This window comes from Scyliorhinus torazame, chromosome 18 (genome assembly GCF_047496885.1).
Source record: "Scyliorhinus torazame isolate Kashiwa2021f chromosome 18, sScyTor2.1, whole genome shotgun sequence".
NCBI classification, from domain to species: Eukaryota; Metazoa; Chordata; class Chondrichthyes; order Carcharhiniformes; family Scyliorhinidae; genus Scyliorhinus; species Scyliorhinus torazame.
This window is the reverse complement of record NC_092724.1, coordinates 27,773,375-27,794,287: the sequence shown is the minus strand read 5'-3', so window position 1 is coordinate 27,794,287 and position 20,913 is coordinate 27,773,375. Positions and strand designations below refer to the sequence as shown.

Genomic DNA, 20,913 nt, shown 5'->3' with positions numbered 1-20,913 from the left:
TGCCACAGCGCTTTGGCAGGACATTGCCGCTTTAAATGGGCGGAGCCACAGTTGCCGCACGTCGTGACATCAAGTGCATTCGTTGCGCCACCGCGCATGCGCAGTGCGGTCTTGCGTAGTGCCCGCCTGCGCATCGTGTTCCTCTGCGTCAGCGTCCCCTCTTTTGGCGCGTACAAGCGCGGGACGCCTCGGAAAGCGCGCGAAATGGCCGGACTCCTCCAGGCCGCGGCCCGGAAGGTACTCTATCGTCTGGACCCACTCCGCCTTGTGGGGCCCGTGCCGCGCCCTTTCGGCTGCCTGGATGTGTGAGTACTGGCTGGTGGCGTTCTCCTGCAGGACGCAGGTCTCGACGGCAGTCGCCAGGGTGAGTTGCTTGACCCGAAGGAGCTGCTGGCGTAGGGTGTCCGACATGACTCCGCAAACTATCTGGTCGTGTATCATGGAGTCAGAGGTGGTCCCATAGCCGCAGGACTGCGCGAGGATGCGGAGGTGTGTTAAATAAGACTGGAAAGGTTAGTCCTTACCCTGCAGGCGCTGCTGGAACAGGTACCTTTCGAAGCTCCTGTTTACTTCAACGCTGAAGTGTTCGTCGAACTTCAGGAGCACCGTCTTGTATTTGGTTTTGTCCTCGCCGTCCGCAAATGTAAGGGAGTTAAAGATGTGGATGGCATGTTGCCCCGCCGTGGAGAGAAGAAGGGCAATCTTCCTGGTGTCCGATGCATTCTCCCTGTCTGTGGCCTCAAGGAAGAGCTGGAAGCGCTGCTTGAACAGTTTCCAATTGACCCCGAGATTGCCAGCGATTCGGAGCGGCGGCGGCGGCGGGTTGATGTTCTCCATGGTGCAGGACGGCGGATTGCTGATACGTTGCAGGTAGGTCTCACAGGCGCTGGTTTGCGTCCACTTCTGGTATCATGTCGTGTTGGGTGTTCTGATGTACAAACGATCCAACACGGCTGGAGTTGGTGTAACTCAATTTTATTAACAACTCAACTGTAACAGCACACTGCTAACTTGGGTACGTGCATTACCAGCTAATCTGTGGACCCTGTCCTATCACTATCTGGGTGAGGCACTCAGAACATGGTGAACGTCTGAGTGGCAGGCTCTGAGCTCGGTGCTCTGAGCTGGCTGCTGGTGGAATGAGTGGGAACTGTAGTGTCCCCTGTTTTTATAGTGCGTGTGCTCTCACTGGTGATTGGCTGCGATGTTGTGTGTGTGTTGGTTGGTCCTACTGCATGTCCATCAGTGTGTGCGCGATTGCACCATGATATGCTGATCTAAATATCATGACAATACCCATGGCCACTTGCACTTCAATTTCCATGATGTATTATACTGATCCAAAAGTCAATTTACTCAAAAGTAGCATTTAGGAAAATTTCAGATGCACAGATGCCTGTGGTTACATTAATTCATCATTAATGACCTGCAGCTTCAATGACCAGCAGTCAACTGAAATAATGCATTTTGGAAGGTCTAATATAGGTGGGAATTATACAGTTAATGGCAGAACCCTTATGAATATTGACAGGCAGAGAAATCTGGGCGTACAGGTTCACAGATCACGGATAGTGGCAGCGCAGGTGGACAAGATAGTCAAGAAGGAGTACGGCATGCTTGCTAGATGAGTCAGTCCAACTCAAAATCCACATAACTCAGTTCAGCCTTCAAGCAGCCAATAGGCTAGGTTCAGGTTCGCTCAAAGAATTGTCACTTGAGCATAACCTTGGATGGCAACGAGCAACAAATATTTCTAAAATAATAACAGCTGGTATGACAAGTTTGGGAAGTTCTTAAAAGCTGCCCTGGCTTCATCAAGGAGCACGGAGGAAAATGTGTTTAAACTGGCAGATATCAAAACAAGCCTAAGATATTGGTCAATATCGTGGACAGGTAATTAAATAGCAGTTAGGGGAGTTTAAAATTGCCACTGAGTTTTGCAGTAAAGGGTGAAAATTCTAGGTTGCAAGGCATGCAAGAGAAATATACTGTGACTTTAAAATTCCGGCTCTAGTTTCATTTGGCCATTGAAAACAAAGTTATTTTGCAGGTGCAGAATTCAGAATTGGTTGGCTTGCTTACTATGAACACTTAGATTTTCACAGTACAAAAATTTAAATGTAAAAGAAAAATCCGTTGGATTCTTTTAAAAGTTTAAAAAAAAAAATTTTTTGCTGGTAGTATAACATTTACTTACGGTCAGTATTATTCTTTCTTTCACCCTGATTATAAAGCACTGCAATACCAGGCTTCTCTGGATGAGGCCTTGGGTAGCAATTTTCTTGCAATTGCTCTTCAGTTAAAACATATTCGGTCAGCCTCTTGTACAGCATAGCACCTGGGTGAAATGAAATTTGCCATCATATTTGTGACTGGTTGTACAGTAATAATTTTATCTTTACGATCCAAGTTTGAATCCAGCCCAAACTGGCTGGAGAACTCCCCCCCCCCCCCACCCCCCCCAAACCCCCCCCCCCCCCACCCCCCCAAACCCCCCCCCCACCCACCCCCCCCACCCCACCCCCCCACCCCACCGCCCCCCACCCCACCCTCCCCCACCGCACCCCCCCACCTCACAACTGTAATTAAATTTGTTTCAACATTCTAGAACCCGTTCTTAGTGAATAGAACTGCACAGCACAAAATAATAATTTGCTAGTAAATTGACAGATTCATTCCAAGCTGAAATAGGAATGTTATGTTGATGCTTAAGGCATAATAATGGGGAAAATATAGTGGGGGCTTTATTCTGAATCATTCCAATTCTACCTCTGAATGTCTTGATGCTAAATTCCATGAATGTAAAAACAATCTGGCCCTGATACTTTTCCCAAGTGAACTTCGCCCCAAATTTAGATCCAATATATTTTTGTTTAAAATTTTACAAGGTTCCTGACGGTGCAAAATATCTCATCTCTGGCCATTTTTATTTTGGAACAACAAATCCAATTTATCTTGGGAAATTACTGAAATCTGACCAAGTATTTTACAATTTTAGATAAGGGTTCACCTAGAGTTTACCAATACAAAATGGGGACATGGAACGTCCTGGAACACAGGTGGCTCAAATAGAGTCACCTCATGTAGGGTGGGAGACCGTTTCAGCTGCTGTTGGCAATTATATTTGAGTTAGTTTTGTAAGACAGTCCACTATTATAATATTTGGGGTATTTTCTTAATACTTTATCATTCTTGCTGCTGATATTCAAATTGGATCAGACAACTAGTAAAGATGGGCATTCTTTTAAAGATTCGAAACATCAAGAGTTCATGAAAGAGCCAAGAAAAGCAGATACAATGACACTTGAAGCATTCTATTTCCCCTCTTCACAGAGTACCATCTATAGACAACTTCTACATATACTTCAAGGTCATAGGGAAACCTAAATTAGAATTGCTCTTTTCTCTTGCAGATTCTGCCAAACGTGCCTTTTTATTCCAGTTTCCCATCATTTTGAATTTTAAAAAATGTCTTTCAGGACTTTTGTCAGCTCCGTAAATAGTGGTGCTGCCAAATCACTCTGCTGATGGACATAAATGTTTATCACTCAGAGTAAGTTACTGATGAATCAGTGCTCCACCACATAGAAAAGCACTTTGAAGAAGCATCGAGGGTAGCAAGGGCACAGCAGGACAAGTCATATGCTCTCATCTTTTTTTATTTAAAGAAAAAAAATTTAGAGTACCCAATTCATTTTTTCCAATTAATGGGCAATTTAGCGTGGCCAATTCACCTACCCTGCACATCTTTGGGTTGTGGGAGCGAAACCCACGCAAACACGGGGAGAATGTGCAAACTCCACACGGACAGTGACCCAGAGCCGGGATCGAACCTGGGACCTTGGCGCCGTGAGGCAGCAATGCTAACCACTACGCCACCGTGCTGCCCATATGCTCTCATTTTAATCTTTTAATACACAATTGTGGTTAACCTGCACTGTGTATCCTTTCCTAAGGCCAAATCCTGATATTCAATGCCCAATACCAAACAATGTACTGAAGATGGGGTATGGCCAAGGCTCTGTATAACTAAAGAATCATTTCCTGTCTTTTGTATTTCTTGATTGATTGGAATCCAAGCTCAATTAGTCACCTACAAATCTGAACCTGGATTAAACAGATGAAGAAACTTTGGCATTAGACATGCCTCTTGAAAGGGTACCAAGACTTCTCGCCCTGTAACCTCACCGCACTAACTGCAGCAGTTTAAGGCAGCAGCTCACCATCACCTTCTCAAAGGCAATTATGGATGGGTAATAAATGCTAGTTTAGCCAGTCACGCCAAAATTAAATTGGAACAGATGCATCTATCCACCTTTATCATGGATAACATTGCTCTACTCATGGACTCAGTTAAGTCTTTTGTCTGGCCTAGATTGCTCTCCAATTTCTGTAAAGTCCGATGCGTGGACAGCATTAGTCTGATGTAATAGGTCTCATTCAGTAAGACCCTAAGAATTAGTCTTTTCGAAAAGGAGGATGTGAATGCAGCAAGAAAACCAAAAGAAAATGTTGGCTATTTCTATTTAAATATCTATAAATGGAGAGCCAAAAGAGAAGCTGAGCACATGTCCTCAAAAGAACCTAATTGAGTTACACAACTGTATTTTGTAATTGCAACTTGCACATGGGAGCACTCATTCCATCATCTCAGTTCTTGGAAATTCTTCAAAGCTTTTTATTTTCCTTTCACTACTTAATGACCAGGTAATAACATAACCATCAGATAGATGGATATTTTTATTTTACGGCAACCAAAATGTGCGCTCAACTTCAAGTCCAGGATACATGAGGAATTGAAGTATGATAATGAAGTCAGTTGGCAAGACTGTCATCAAAACCCACGAGGTTAAGATATCATTAATTCACAGCAAGGGTGACTGCAGTTTAGGACTGAACACACATTCTAGTTGACAGCTTTTGCAGTTCACTCCTAGATGCTGTTGCCAATCTTCAAAGTTTTATAGTAGAACACATTGGATTGGATTGGATTTGTTTATTGTCACGTGTACCGAGGTACAGTGAAAAGTGTTTATCTGCGAGCAGATCATTAAGTACATGAAAAGAAAAGGAAATAAAAGAAAATACATAATAGGGCAACACAAGGTACACAATGTAACTACATAAGTACCGGCATCGGATAAAGCATACAGGGGTATAGTGTTAATGAGGTCAGTCCATAAGAGAGTCGTTTAGGAGTCTGGTAACAGCAGGGAAGAAACTGTTTTTCAGTCTGTTCGTGCGTGTTCTCAGACTTCTGTATCTCCTGCCCGATGGAAGAAGTTGGAATAGTGAGTAAGCCGGGTGGGAGGGGTCTTTGATTATGCTGCCCGCTTTCCACAGGCAGCGGGAGGTGTAGATGGAGTCAATGGATGGGAGGCAGGTTCGTGTGATGGACTGGGCTGTGTTCACGACTCTCTGAAGTTTCTTGCGGTCCTGGGTATACCCATGTGGCAGATAGGGACCCACTGCTAATCTATTGCCAATGCTGCTTTGATACTGGCCAAATTGAGCTTCTCTATCAATTTCTTCTCTTGCTGTGGGGTAGTGTCTGATCTTCAATCAGTACCTCCCCTGCACATTGGCAAACATCAGCAGTGCAGTTTGTTTAGAACTACAGCACAGCATATTGGGAATTCCAATTCACTGTATTATCACATTACATGCAGGTTCAACAGACTGCATAAGAACAGATAAATATGAATTTGAATCTGGCTGGTACCAAATATTTTAGAAACCTTCACTCACCTGCAAGTTCAACATCTTGTTGCTTTCCAGATCTATTTAGAGTGAAACTTGTCTTCATGGCCAACTTTCCCCCCAGCATTGCTTCATGTGACTGGACTTTCTTGTTTGCAGATACAGCAGCGGTCTCTGAAAGAAAATATAGTCAGTAGTAAAGATAGATTGAATCAGAACCTTTACAGAGTACTCATAGGAGTCTGCAATGAATGGCATTCCAGGAGAAAACAAACTATACAGAGAATTCTTAAGGCACATCTCAGAGGCATTTGTCTCTGGTCTGGGTTTTTTTCCACCAACAGTTTTCTCTATTAAAACTGTAACATGAAGCATTGCATGTTGCATCAACAAGCAGCACCTGGTTCTGAATGGGGTCAATTGGCAACATTTCCAGTAGTCAGTTTATTAATTCCATGCATTTCATATACTTCACCTCGAAATCCCATAGTTTCAAAACACAGATGGTATTGACCTTATTGAACTTGGTTCTTTAATAAATTAGCATTTTGCAAAAACTGCTAGCTTCATGTGGAAAGTGTAAAAGGCATGAGGGTTAGAAGACTGGTGTTACTTAAAAGTACACATTTACATTTAGAACACTAATTTACTAAACTAGCAGTCTCCGTGAAAACAGTTCAGCAGCATTTGGGTGCTCAGAAATTAAAGATACCAAAACACAACAGCTTGGGGGGAGGTATTCATTTTGTACAAATTCGAAAATTGATTTCCACTTTGTAACATTAAATGAGTGCAACATGAATCAAGTGCCAAGGCCCTGAATTACTCTGAAGTGAAGCAGATTGTGATGACGTCCATTATGGAATCTCACTTTACTTCCTTTCACTCTCTGGTTGGGCCCTGAAGCCAGACTCAGGCGGAAACTACGTTGGTGACAAGTCAAACTGCTTCATACCAATGTATTTTATAACACTGCACCAAACACTCCCTTAAAAGCCCAATTTTTCAAGTAAAATATAAAGTCTTTAAAATATTTGTTAAATTAAATCAAGATGTCACAAATTGCTGGCAGATCTGTTGCCGACTCTATAGTTTGTTAACACAAGTCATTATTTATACCTCCTTGTTTTAAAAAACTGACAGATTGTGCAAGAATGGCTTTCGGGCTACATCAATACCTTGCTGTCTTTTTTTCTTTCTCTATATCAAGTTCACTGGGAAACAAATTTAACTAAGTAGAATTAGCCTAATAAGCGTACATCTGGACCCTTTCAAGATGACAGCAGAATGTGGTTGGCATGCCATCTATTCTCCAATAACTAGATCATTGCAACTATCTGTTATATGTTAAAGTTTAGCAACACTAATCAATACATGTTGGGGAATGAAGATGGGGCTTCAGTTCACAATCTACAATTCATAAGGGTCACACAATCTGCTTATGAAACCTGCTGCCCTGATGTGCACTCAAATAAAATTTGAGTGGAAGATCAACCTGCAACAGGGATTCCTGATGATACCCACCACTACTCCTCTTCGATTCTTCTAGCAGATCAACAATTTCTGCTCCTCTCCACATTTCAGTCTAGATTGTCTGTTTATTCGCAAACCAGATCCTTTCACCCATGGCCATCTTGTGACAAGAGCATTATCACCATGGATTTGCAAAAACTTGGCTCATGGTTACGACATCTTGCTCCTTATGGAGGCCTCCCCACATGGCTATAATTTTCATTACTTTCCCTGCCCAAGTGGCAGTTCGGCATCATCATAATACACCATTATCCCTCCCTGAGCGCGATCTATTGGCCTTGTCACGGTTGACTCGGGACGCGCGGAGCTGGTAAATCTCGTGAGAGGCCTCCTGTGGGATTTACCAGCCTCGTCTCGCCTTGTGAGATCACAGAGGTCAGGATCCAGATTTACATATTTAAGTGAGTAGTTAGTCTCACTTGAATACGTCCATACTGGATCTCTCCAACGTCTGGAATCAAACCAACGGTCTTGCCTCGGAGACCCGGAATAGGCGTCGTTTAGCACGAGTTTCCACAAATGTGGACCAGGCGTACTGGAACTTGGAAGGAACTCCCAGGTGATCAGGGGGCCCAGGTGGCATGCCAGACTGGCAGGGCAGTGCCAGGCTGGCAGTGCCAAGGTGCTATGGTGACATCTTGCCTGTGCCGGGGATTGGGCCCAAGGATGCCCTGTGCCCCGAGGTGGGGTGCGGGGGCGCTTGGTGATCCCCCTAATTGGTGAGTTGGGGCGCTGGGGGGGGTCTGGAGACCACGATGGGGTGACTAGAGATCAGGGGGCCATTTCCTGCACTGGCAAGCGCAGCTTGTTAGTGCAGGAAATGGGACTAAGTGTGGCCTTGGCGGGGCGTCCCTCACCGAGGCCCAGAAATGAAGCAGAGTCCCTTTTAACAGCAGGGCCGTTCTCAGCACTGTAAGCACCAGGAAATACCCAGGTAAACGCACCAGACACGGGACTTGTTAAATCACACCCTCTTCCACCCTGCTCATGTCACTTTAAATTTTCAGTCACTATTACATTCCCAATTCCATCCTGACTTTCTCTGCAGATGCACCACTCTCCCTCAGCACTGTGCATCTGCTAGTACTTTAATTTCAATCTTCATTTCAACTCGCTTCTCGCATGCTTCTCCGATTTCACTCCCAACCTTCCTAAACCACTCCCTCCGGTTAAATGCTATCACATTAATGGTGTTTTGATGTTGCCATCTCACAGAATCCCTCTACTGGCCATCTCTGTACATTTCCTTGTGGCCCTCACCACCAAAATCATTCCACTTCTTTAACTGATAAAAACAATGCCGCTTCTCCATCCTGCAAGACACTTATAATTAAATTTCAAGTTTTCGAATGCCTATGTTGTGCTTCCATCCTTTACCTTGCATCTAACTTGAGATTACCCATGCAATTCACCACCTGCGTCCTTGAACTATTTTCCACTGAATTGCTGATAACCCAATGTTCCTTTCCTGTCCTCCTACGATCCTAACATTGTAATATTTGGGATCAGGTATAGAGCAAGGGAGGACCGTAGGACATTTTTCTATATTAAAGGCGCTGCATATAGGAGTTATTCTACAGGTGCTCTTGCGAATGCCATAAGATAAAATGGGGCTCTTAATACAACTCTGATGTTAAATGGGCAAAAGACTTGGCAATCACAAACAAATTTGTGGATGTCAGTGAAACTGTACCTTCCTAAATAGTCAATGCCTTAACGAGGAAAGAGAAGAACACAGGCAAGACAGAAGTATTATAGCTGATGGCAAGTAAACTGATAAGTATCATATAGCAACATACTCTTTGTAGGTGATGGTATGGTATCATTTTGACTCCTCAGCTTCTTCAAGGTATTTACAGCGACATTCAGGTACACAGTCCTGCTAGTACTTCGTTGATATACATTCTCCTCTTCGCTTAAAGCCTGCAACATTCAAATGGAAAATCACAGCTCGTCAAGTATACTTTATTTATAATAGTTAATTATACAAACATAAAGACGTATCCATGTTGAAGAGATATCATGGGTTCTCATTTTTCTACTGTAGCACGATTAACCTGCATTTACTCAGTTGAATTAATACTGTAAAGTACAAGCCTGAGAGGCGGGTTACAAATTTACCAGGTTATTTTCAAAAGCAGAATTAAGACAGCAAACATATCTCGGCTAAAGTTCCAAATTTCCTCATATTAAGCAACAACTTTTCACCTTAACACTGTAAAAAAAAGTAGCATCACAGAACACTTAGCAAGACTCCAAAACTACTTTGCCCCCAAAATTGCTGTGGTTAAAATTCTTGCCTTCATCTCAAAATTTCTCCCCAACCTTTTCAATCCTGCCTCTACAACCTTCTCCAGCCCCCATCTCAATTGTTTGGGTTCTCAAACTCTACCATTCTTTTTGTCTTCCCATTGGTGACAGAGTCTTCAGCCACCTTGGTCTTATTCTCTGGAACCAGCTCACTAAACACGTTTGCTTTCTCCAATTCTCTCTAAAAACCGTCTTCCAACCCAATTTTTAAGTCACCTTTTCCAAATGCCATAGCACTTTATATCCTGGGCAAAACATAATGGGATAATTTACTGTGTTAAAAGTTACTACATAAATGCAAGTTGCGATGGACTTTATATTCATAGCATTATCTTTCTTTCTTCAAATGCCGTTTGACCAAGGCTCATTTTCAACAATTGAAGATTATATTTTAGAAAAGGAGAAATTAATCAACAATGAATTTGAACTTGAATATAACAAAAAGCAGTCACAGGTTAAAAGAAGCACATTTATGCAAAACCACTTGATACGTATTCCTTCAAAAACTGTTAGTTAAATTGTTAAACATTTAAATTCTTAGAAGGCTTCATTATTAGGATTGGCATGCATTTGCCCAACAATTATGCTTATAACATACCATAGATATAAAATCTTGTACCTTTTCAAAGGCCATTTGTTCAGATCCACAAAATTTCAAACATTCATCAATGAACACATTCAGATACCGCTGCCTCACATTGGTTGGAACTTTGGAGCCATATTCTGTAGGAATCGTGGGTCTCTTCAAGCTTGACTTGTTTTTGGGGACAAATAGTAAGGAGATTGTTTTATTTAGTTCTGGTGGTTTTGCTAATTTGTACAACAGATTGAGACAAACTTTTCAGATAGCAGAAGCCAACATGATTTTGGTGCAAGTATAAGCTGTCTTGTGTAAATGGTGCATTATAAACCCGATTCCTCCCCTTAGAGAAAAGAAAAACTTCTATACAAGACTCACCTCTGCCTCCTGTCGCTACCCGCCAAACAGCTGATGGTAACCAGCTCCCTGAAAAAGGCACCTCGAGTCAAACCCATCCACCGCCCCCCTCACCGCATACTTAACCTTATCCAGGTACAGGAATTCTTCAGGTCCCCAAACCAGGACAAAGCCTGAGGTGGCACTGGAGACTTCCACCCAAGCAGGACTTGTCTCCGGGCTATGAGCAAGGCCAAGGCCTTCATACCGGTCTCCAGATTAACACCCAGAATCCCCGACGTTGTCCCGAGACTCAAAAATTAACAAGCTTGGGGCAGGACCAGAACGTGTGTGTGGTTCGCCAGCTCCCTAGAACACCACTCACACCTGTCCTCCACCCCCAAGAAGAACCCGCTCATACGTGCCCTGATCAGGTGCGCCCTGTGAACCACCTTGAACTGGATCAGACTTAAGCTTGCAAGAGGTGTAGTTAACCCTATAAAGTGCCTCACTCCAAAACCCCCCCCCCCACCCTCAAACCTAAACCCATCTTGTCCCCCCACTTCCTCTTTATCTATTCCAATGATGCCTGCTCTGTCGCCAACAGCTGCCCATAAACAACTGAGATCCTTCCCTCCCCTAGCTCCTCCAAGGACAAAACCCTATCCAAAAGCAAGATTGCCAGCACCAGGGAAAACGAAGGAAGCTCCTTACGCACAAAATCGCACACATGAAAGTATCTGAATACATTCCCTCCCAGGAGCTGGAACTTCTCCAGTCTCATCCAGACCAGCAAACATGCCCTGCAGAAACAAATCTGAGCCTCTCCAACCCCTCCCCCTCCCATTCCCTGAACACTTGAGTCCAAACCAGACAGCACAAACCATTATAAATCCAGGTCCTTATACCACCCTTGCACCTTTTTAATGCTTGCCACCAGTAAGCACTTCAGGAAGCAAAGTACTGTACACACCCCTGTCAGCATCAACGGGGCCGAGGTGGAGATGGTTAGCAGTTTCAAATTCCTAGGGGTGCACATCTACAAAAATATGTCCTGGCCCACCCACGTCGACGCTACCACCAAGAAAGCACAACAGCGCCTATACTTCCTCAGGAAACTAAGGAAATTCGGCATGTCCACATTGACTCTTACCAACTTTTACAGATGCACCATAGAAAGCATCCTATCAGGCTGCATCACAGCCTGGTATGGCAACTGCTCGGCCCAGGACCGCAAGAAACTTCAGAGAGTCGTGAACACCGCCCAGTCCATCACACAAACCTGCCTCCCATCCATTGACTCCATCTACTCCTCCCGCTGCCTGGGGAAAGCTGGCAGCATAATCAAAGATCCCTCCCACCCGGCTTACTCACTCTTCCAACTTCTTCCATCGGGCAGGAGATACAGAAGTCTGAGAACACACACGAACAGACTCAAAAACAGCTTCATCCCCACTGTTACCAGACTCCTAAATGACCCTCTTATGGACTGACTTCATTAACACTACACCCTGTATGCTTCATCCGATGCCAGTGCTTATGTAGTCACATTGTATATGTTGTGTTGCCCTATTATGTATTTTCATTTATTCCCTTTTCTTCTCATGTACTTAATGATCTGTTGAGCTGCTCGCAGAAAAATACTTTTCACTGTACCTCAGTACACGTGACAATAAACAAATCCAATCCAATCCATCCAATCCAGTAATAACACAACAGATTTAGGTAGTGCCAACCCCCCGATAGTCTATCCCTTTGCAGAAATACCCTACAAACCCGAGGGGTCTTGCCCACGACACAAGTAGATATTAAGTACTGACCCTACCAAAGAAAGCCTTAGAATGGGAGACACAAACAGAAACCTAGGGGGGGGATATTCATCTTCACCGTCTGTACTCTTCCCGCCAAGGTCAGAGGAAGAGCATCTATCATCTTCAAATCAGCCTTCACCCCATCCACCAGTCGGGCCAAGTTAAGTTTATGGAGCAAGGCCCAATCATAGGCCACTCGAATTCCCAGATACCGGAAACTTGTCCTCACCGGACGAAATGGTAGCCTCCCAGACCCGCTCCCCTCCCCGGAGGGTTCACCGAGAAAACGTCACTCTTGCCCAGCTTTAACTTATACCCTGAAAAAGAGCCAAATTCCCTAAGCACCTCCATTACTACCCCACATGGTGTATTTTAGCAAATCATCCACATAAGGAAACACCATCTTCCCTCCCTCTAGCTTTATCCTCCTCCAACTGCCAGATGACCTCCACGCAGTGACTAGCGGTTCAATCGCTAAGGCAAACAACAACTGGGATAATAATAACCTTTTATTGTCACAAGTATGAAGTTACTGTGAAAAGCCCCTAGTCGCCACATTCCGGCACCTGTCCAGGTAAGCTGGCACGGGAATTGAACCCGCGCTGCAGGCCTTGTTCTGGATCCTAGGGGTGCACATCTCCAAAAATCTGTCCTGGTCCACCCACGTCGACGCTACCACCAAGAAAGCACAACAGCGCCTATACTTCCTCAGGAAACTAAGGAAATTCGACATGTCCACAGTCACTCTTACCAACTTTTACAGACGCACCATAGAAAGCATCCAATCGGGCTGTATCACAGTCTCGTATGGCAACTGCTCGGCCCAGGACCACAAGAAACTTCAGAGAGTCGTGAACACCGCTCAGTCCATCACACGAACCTGCCTCCCATCCATTGACTCCATCTACACCTCCCGCTGCCTGGGGAAAGCGGGCAGCATAATCAAAGATCCCTCCCACCCGGCTTACTCACTCTTCCAACTTCTTCCATCGGGCAGGAGATACAGAAGTCTGAGAACACACACAAACAGACTCAAAAACAGCTTCTTCCCCACTGTCACCAGACTCCTAAATGACCCTCTTATGGACTAACTTCATTAACACTACACCCTGTATGCTTCATCCGATACCAGTGCTTATGTAGTTACATTGTATATGTTGTGTTGCCCTATTATGTATTTTCTTTTATTCCCTTTTCTTCTCATGTACTTGATCTGTTGAGTGGCTCGCAGAAAAATGCTTTTCACTGTACCTCGGTACACGTGACAATAAACAAATCCAATCCAATCACAAACCAGCTGTCTCGCCCACTGAGCTATCCAGCCTAGGATCCAGAACACAATTGAAGACCACCCCCTCCCCCCACTTAATTGACTGATGTGAGTCGAGATCTGAAAAGGCCAGCACCTTCTTAATGAAATCCGTGTCATTCCAATTCAGTGCATATACGTTGACCCAAACCACCGTCGTGCCCGCTAACCCCATACTAACAAAAATGAACTTCCCTCCCGAGTCTGCCAACATGTTAACCGCAGAAAAAGCTACCCTCCAGTTAATCAGAACCGCCCCCCCCCCCCCCCCCCCCCCCTGTCCTAACATCAGAGTGCGACAATTGCCCCACCCATCCTCTCTGCAGCCTCATTTGATCCCGGACTCTCAAATGAATCTCCTGTAAAAAAAAACACAACAGCTTTCAAACTTTTCAGGTGGACAAACCCCCGAGACCTATTAACTGCGCCACGTAACCCCTTCACAATCCATAACCAATCCATGTACTTTCTTCCCTACATTTAGGCAACATTTAAATACATACCTCTGATTTTCTCACCCCTGTCACCGTCAGCAAACTACCCCTCCCCCTACCTCCCCCTCAGCATCCCCCGCAACCCCCCAGACAACCACCCGACTGAGAACCAAATCTCCTCTGCCCCCAAACAAAACAAAAGGGTTGTGAATCTATGGAATTCCTTGCCCAGTGGGCTGGAAAGTGGAGCGGAGTCCACAAAAGATCAGCCATGATCTCAATGAATGGTGGAGCAGGCTCGAGGGGCCAGATGGCCTACTCCTGCTCCTAGTTCTTATGTTCTAAAACCAAAAAAACCCTAAGTTTGTTACCTTGAAAAACAAAAGAACCCCCCACCTCCCAGGTAACCAGCTGCAGCCATCTCCCCGTCCGCCCCCGTTAACTAGCTATACTGCTAGCAGGGTGACCCCACCCAGGGGTTAACATCAAAGTCCTTCAGCCCCCCTACCCATATCCAAGTTTAATACTGCACATTATAGTAATAGAAAAAAGAACTACATCCAAATCCCCTCCCCCAAACATTTTCAACAATACATTAAACAACCCCCAAATTCACCTGGACACAACCCCCCACCAACACGCCACATAACACCACGCCCTCCTCCACTTTACAAAAATCCCACATAAAAAAATACAGATACTGAAGAACTTAACAATTAGCAAACAGCAAAGCCCACAGTCCTCAGGCACTTTTCAAACTAATTTTTTGCTGCTAAAAAGGTAGGACAGTTAATCCGGTAGTTATTAGCACACTACTTTCTTCCCTTTATTCAGCAACATTTAACTACATACATACATATACACCTATCCAACAACTGGGTGAACAGTTCAAATCAAATTAGGTGTGAACATCTAGATATTTCACCATCCATTCATATGATGTTTTAATAAAGCTGATGATTTTAAGTTGCAAGTATTGTTCTGTTTTTAGTTAAATGTAGGTGATGGCATCATTGAATAAGACTGTACAAAGTACAAATCGGAATGGAAAAACTCAATGCTGGTGGGAATGGAAGTAGCACAGATGAATGCACCAATATCATGCAAAACAACAACAGTTAACTGTGAGATGGCTGCACAATTTTCTGGGTACTGATGATTGCATAAACTCAAAACGTCATTGTTAACAGTTTCCATGTGCTCAGTAATACCCCTGAAAACGCAACAGCATTCCTGATCAATAATTATTCTGCATAGGACATCTCACTGCAACTCTGTATATGTTAAAGACAGGTAAATAAATGTTTTCAATACAGATTTAAATTGCAAGAAATGGTCAGTTGCCTTGCACATGGAAAAGTATTTTTGCGAAAAGCGTTATTATACAATAAAAATAGAATATTCCAGTTAATGTGACTACAATATTTTTAAAAATCAGTAGTTATTTTGAGCAAATAACTCCAACACAACATCCACTGTATTTAGAAATAAGCACTGAAATCCTCAAATCATAGTGAAGATACAAAATAAAAATACTTCCGCATTTCCCAACCAAAACATTCATTTCAAAAGAAAAACTACTTCTGTTTCACATCTATAAATTCCAGAATGAAAATGTAATTATTTTGTACCCAGGTATTCCATGTTTTGAAGAAAATGTTGGGTTATATCATCTACATCGAGATCCAAAATATGGGCGATATATAATTATTATAGCACAAGGACAGAGTAAAAGAACACTAAACAAATAGTCATTCGAAAAAGGAAAATAAAACTAATACAAAATTGCTCAGATCACCAAAAGGCTGAAAATACAAACAATATATTATTGCCAAAAATAACACCTCAAATTCATTTTGCTACCTCACTGATTAAAGGCGATTAAAGAAGAATTTCTATAAATGCTTATCACTCAATTGTAGCACATTCACCTCTGAATAAGATTGTGGATTCATGTGTAACTATGGAATTATCATCTAGGCTAATGGTTCAATGCTATCTTGTGCAGTTGTTGCACTATTGGAAGAACTATCTTTCAGATGAGACAGTAGATGGATACCATGGCACTTCTCTTTGAAAAAGATTACTAATTAGTGTCCTGGCCAAAATTTATCTTCTACCTCCACAAAAACAGATCATTTGTTCATTTATCATAATGTTGCTTTGGGATTCTGTCAAGTGCAAACCGGTTGCCATTTCTGCTTGCAAAACAACCCAACATATTCTAAAAGCAATGAATTGACCGTTAGGTGCTTTGATATGTCCTGAGGATGTGAAACAGGTCAAGAAATATTGGGTAGAAAAAGTTAGGAAACAGCTCTTTAAAGAAATGTAAGGTTATTAGGTTACTATCAAGAAATTTAATCATTAAAATCTAACTTTATCATTTGAAACCAACACCCAATTTTATCCGGAACTTGTCTTGGTAGTACAATAAAATGGGAAAACCTAGGAGGAGGGCAGGGTACATAAAAGTTGCCAGTGTAGGAGGGGGAATTCTGGGAGTTTGTCAAGTTTTGCTGCTTACTGTAGTAAAAAGTGAGACCTTGAATGCTGCCTGTAAGAAACTGCTTGCGTAAGAATAGAAAGTAGATGTCTCCCTCTACAAGATAAGAAAGCACGGGATGTGAAAGGCTTGCGATATCGTGGTAAATACAGAGGGCATTATGTAAAAATGTAACGCTAGCAACAGCCACATAAACTGTTCCGGGCTGGTCAAGAAAAGCATGATTACGAGGCAGAAATTGATTGGACGAGGGAGGGGTTAATTAGATAAGAGCCAGGGCTCCCGATCAGATTCACACAATGGAAATATTTAGGCAACAAGACAAGAGACATTGTGTGACCCCCATCAGGTCATAATACGGAGAGTATATAGCCCACATAAGACTGTAAATCACTGCCTGAGTTCATTGCTTTAGCTTACCTGAGAACTTAATAAACTTAGTTTGCCTTTAGCTCATTAAAGCAGTCTCTTGTTTGAACTTTTGGTTAGTCCATTCCTACAATAATTAGGAGCTCAAGGTCCTTCCAAAAACGAATGGGAACCGAGATTGAAATTTGTCTCAGACTAATGGAATGAAAATCTTGTCTCTCCATAAGACAAGTTTGCATTATTAAACAGACTTCACATCGGGTAGATCATATTATAAAACGGGTGGCGTCCACAACAGAAATTAAGTTACAATTGCAAAGTCGGAATCATTGTACCAATTGGAAGTTCTAAATATATCAGCAATTCCAACACTTTTTGGTTGAAAAATCTGTTATTTCTAGCTTCACTGAATTTCTACTTGTAGCTAGAAATTCAAGTAAATGAAACATAGAAATAGATTAAGAGAGTCATTGAAATTGACCTCTACTCTGTTATAATCATTGTTGGAATATTTTTTTTTTTTAATGACTTCTCCAACATATCTAATTTGGTAAACAAAATTGAAAGCAATAATCCATAAGATAGCACAGTGGCCAACTGCTGTCTCACAGCACCAGGGACCCGGTTTCTATTCCAAAATTGTGTGTGTGTGGAGTTTACACATTCTCCCCAGCTCTGCATGGGTTCCCACCCACAGATATGCAAGTTAAGCGGATTGGCCATCCTAAATTGCCCAATAGGTATCGTAAAGGTGGAGTTACTGGGATGGTGTGAGGGTGCTCTTTCGGAGGGTCGGTGCAGACTCGAATTATCTCCTTCTGCACTGTAATGTTTCTATGATTCTATAGCCAACAGCAACCAATAATTTGCAAGATTTGTAAAGATCAGTTTCACAAGAAGCTGCAAGCATCCAGATAAGACAGCATTACCTAAATGAGAACATATGTATCAATAGTAACACAAAAGAAAAACACTGCAGATGCTGCAAATCTGAAATACAAACAGAAAATGCTGGCACATCTGGCAGCATTTGCTTTGGCACCTTACCTTCAAAACCAATATTTCCAAAGCATGCAAAAGTCTTAGAGGCTGTTGGCAGGGGAATTATTTACTTCAAATTTGTTTTGCAAAGTAGATGCATCAGACTAGTTCTTGCTTGAATATTTCAACACTACAAATGAGAGATCAGGGGCGTCATTCTCCGACCCCCCGCCGGGTCGGAGAATGGCCGTTGGCCGCCGTGAATCCCGCCCCCGCCGAAGTCTCCGCTCCCGGAGATTGGGCGGGGGCGGGAATCGGGCCGCGCCGGTTGGCGGGACCCCCCCGCTGGATTCTCCGGCCCGGATGGGCCGAAGTCCCGCCCAGGAATTGCCTGTCCCGCCGACGTAAATCAAACCTGGTATTTACCGGCGGGACCAGGCGGCGTGGGCAGGCTCCGGGGTCCTGGGGGGGGGGGGGGCACGGGGCGATCTGACCCCGGGGGGTGCCCCCACGGTGGCCTGGCCCGCGATCGGGGCCCACCGATCCGCGGGCGGGCCTGTGCCGTGGGGGCACTCTTTCCCTTCCGCCTCCGCTACGGCCTCCACCATGGCGGAGGCGGAAGAGACTCTCCCCACTGCGCATGCGCGGGAAACTGACAGCGGCCGCTGACGCTCCTGCGCATGCGCTGGGAAACTGACAGCGGGTGCTGACGCTCCCGCGCATGCGCCGCATTTCCGCGTCAGCTGGCGGGGAAACAAACGCCATTTCCACCAGCTGGCGGGGCGGAAATCCCTCCGGCGTCGGCCTAGCCCCTCAATGTTGGGGCTAGGCCGCCAAAGATGCGGACCCTTCCGCACCTTTGGGCCGGTGCGATGCCCGTCTGATTGGCGCCGGCTTTGGCGCCAGTCGGCGGACATCCCGCCGTTGGGGGAGAATTTCGCCCCAGAGATCTGTCCTGCTATATGAGATATTGGGTATTCACACGCTTTTGTGATGGTGCTATTAGGACAAAAACAGAAAGTTTCAAACCAGGATAGCACTGTGCAGCCCCTGACAAAAGACAATGCCACGTGCTAGGAGGAATGAAAGCCTATAGCAGAGTAGCTTGTGGAGAATGGAGCTGGTTACATGGCTCACAGGAGAGGCAGGGCAGAATATACCAGAGTTTTACTGATGACAATGAACTGAAACCCCACAACACAACTTCAAATTTATAAATAAAGGAAGAAGCTATTGAGGAAACAAAAACAGAAGGGGATATTACCCTGATTGATAAAATAAAAATGTCAAATTAATTGCTGCAACAGAACCTGAATCCGACGCTGCAGCAGACTGTTACAGTACTGTTCTAAATGCTCCAATATTCAAGCATGCACAGAGACAACATGTGGAAGCTTACCTTCAAAGTGGGAGCATGCGCTATCCTCCTCTGTGCTGTAGTAGTTACAGTTTTTGGTGCCATACCAGCAATAGTTTGAGATTTTAAATTGAGGTTGCTGTTTCTTGGGCAATTAGGAGATACTACAGTTCTATTTATTGATTCCATCTTCAGCTTTACTGGAGCTAAAATACACAAACAAGTTATGAAAACAAATTACTAAAAGTGATTCCACTTTTCACAGCAAATATTACATCCATATAATTATGCAGGATAATAAATCAAAGTTCATAATTGTACTTTTAGGTATAAATGCAATATTCCGGACAGCATAAAACATACACATTATTGATGCATAAACATACACATTATTGATATTCGCTCTTGTTAAAAGGATGAAAACGCTTGTCCAGCAGTCAGTGCTTGTCCAACAGTCAGTGCATTAAAGTGCAACTTATAAAAGGTCAAAGGTGTGACCTTTAATCTGTGTTATTTCATGTCAGAAGATTTGTTCATAGAGGCCCTAAAATTGGCTTTGGCACCACAGAGCTAGTTAGTAGAGGCCCTAAGATTGACTTTGGCACCACAGAGCTAGTTAGGCATCAGAGCTCCTGCCCTCAATACCTTAGCACTACTCATCATCAAAAGTGTGTAGTGTGGGGACTTCCGGGTGCGGCGATGACCAGCTGAGTCGCACGTTTCGGCAGCTCCCTGTGAAACGGACTTTTGGGCTCTCGATAGGAGCCCCAACGGCAATTTTGACGGCTAAAAACACTGTGCGGTAAACCAGAAGGGAATCCCCCCTGGATACGGATGGAAAAAGGAGGAGAAAGCGGCCAGATTGCAGTGGATCCTTTAGAACAGCAGCAAGGAAGGCAAGCAAAAACCAAGATGGCGTCGGAAGGTGGCAGTTTAACATGGGGCCCTGAACAACAAGAGTTCTTGAAATGCTGTGTGGAAGAGATCAAAAAGGAAATGAAGAAAGAGCCGTTGGCCCCGATACTACAGGCGATCGAAGGGCTAAAGGAGGAACAAAAGACCCAGGAGCGGGAGCTTCGGGTCGTGAAGGCAAAGGCAGCCGAGAATGAGGACGACATACAGGGCCTGGTGGTGAAGACGGAGACGCAGGAGGCACATCAGAAACGATGTGTGGAAAGGTTGGAGGCACTGGAAAACAACGCAAGGAGGAACAACCTGAGGATTCTTGGTCTTCCTGAAGGTGTGGAGGGAGCGGACGTCGGGGCATATGTGAGCACGATGCTGCACTCGTTAATGGGAGCGGAGGCCCCGGCGGGTCCGTTGGAGGTGGAGGGAGCATACCGAGTGATGGCGCGAGGGCCGAGAGCAGGAGAAATTCCCAGAGCCATAGTGGTGAGATTCCTCCGTTTTAAGGATAGAGAAATGGTCCTTAGATGGGCGAAGAAAACTCGGAGCAGTAAATGGGAGAACGCGGTGATCCGTCTTTATCAAGACTGGAGTGCGGAGGTGGCGAGAAGGAGGGCGAGCTTTAATCGGGCCAAGGCGGTGCTTCATAAAAAGATAAAATTTGGAATGCTGCAACCGGCAAGACTGTGGGTCACATATCGAGGGAGGCACCACTACTTTGAGACGGCGGATGAAGCGTGGACTTTTATTGTGGAAGAAAAACTGGAATGAGCGGGTTATT

At 44.3% G+C, this 20,913-nt stretch overlaps 1 protein-coding gene across 3 annotated transcripts in view; it reads right to left on the bottom strand.

Annotated features, from left to right (window-relative positions):
* Positions 1-20,913, bottom strand: part of rexo1 (REX1, RNA exonuclease 1 homolog) — a 129,544-nt gene that overhangs the window by 50,096 nt on the left and 58,535 nt on the right. For 2 of the 3 annotated variants that reach the window (XM_072482442.1, XM_072482445.1), the window contains exons 5-9: positions 19,269-19,432; positions 10,142-10,297; positions 9,033-9,156; positions 5,749-5,874; positions 2,198-2,338 (exon numbers count right to left, since the gene is read on the bottom strand). In XM_072482442.1, coding sequence (XP_072338543.1) covers positions 2,198-2,338; positions 5,749-5,874; positions 9,033-9,156; positions 10,142-10,297; positions 19,269-19,432 — 711 coding nt within the window. The remainder of the gene's footprint in view (positions 1-2,197; positions 2,339-5,748; positions 5,875-9,032; positions 9,157-10,141; positions 10,298-19,268; positions 19,433-20,913) is intronic. The other variant, XM_072482444.1, reaches the window with a different exon arrangement.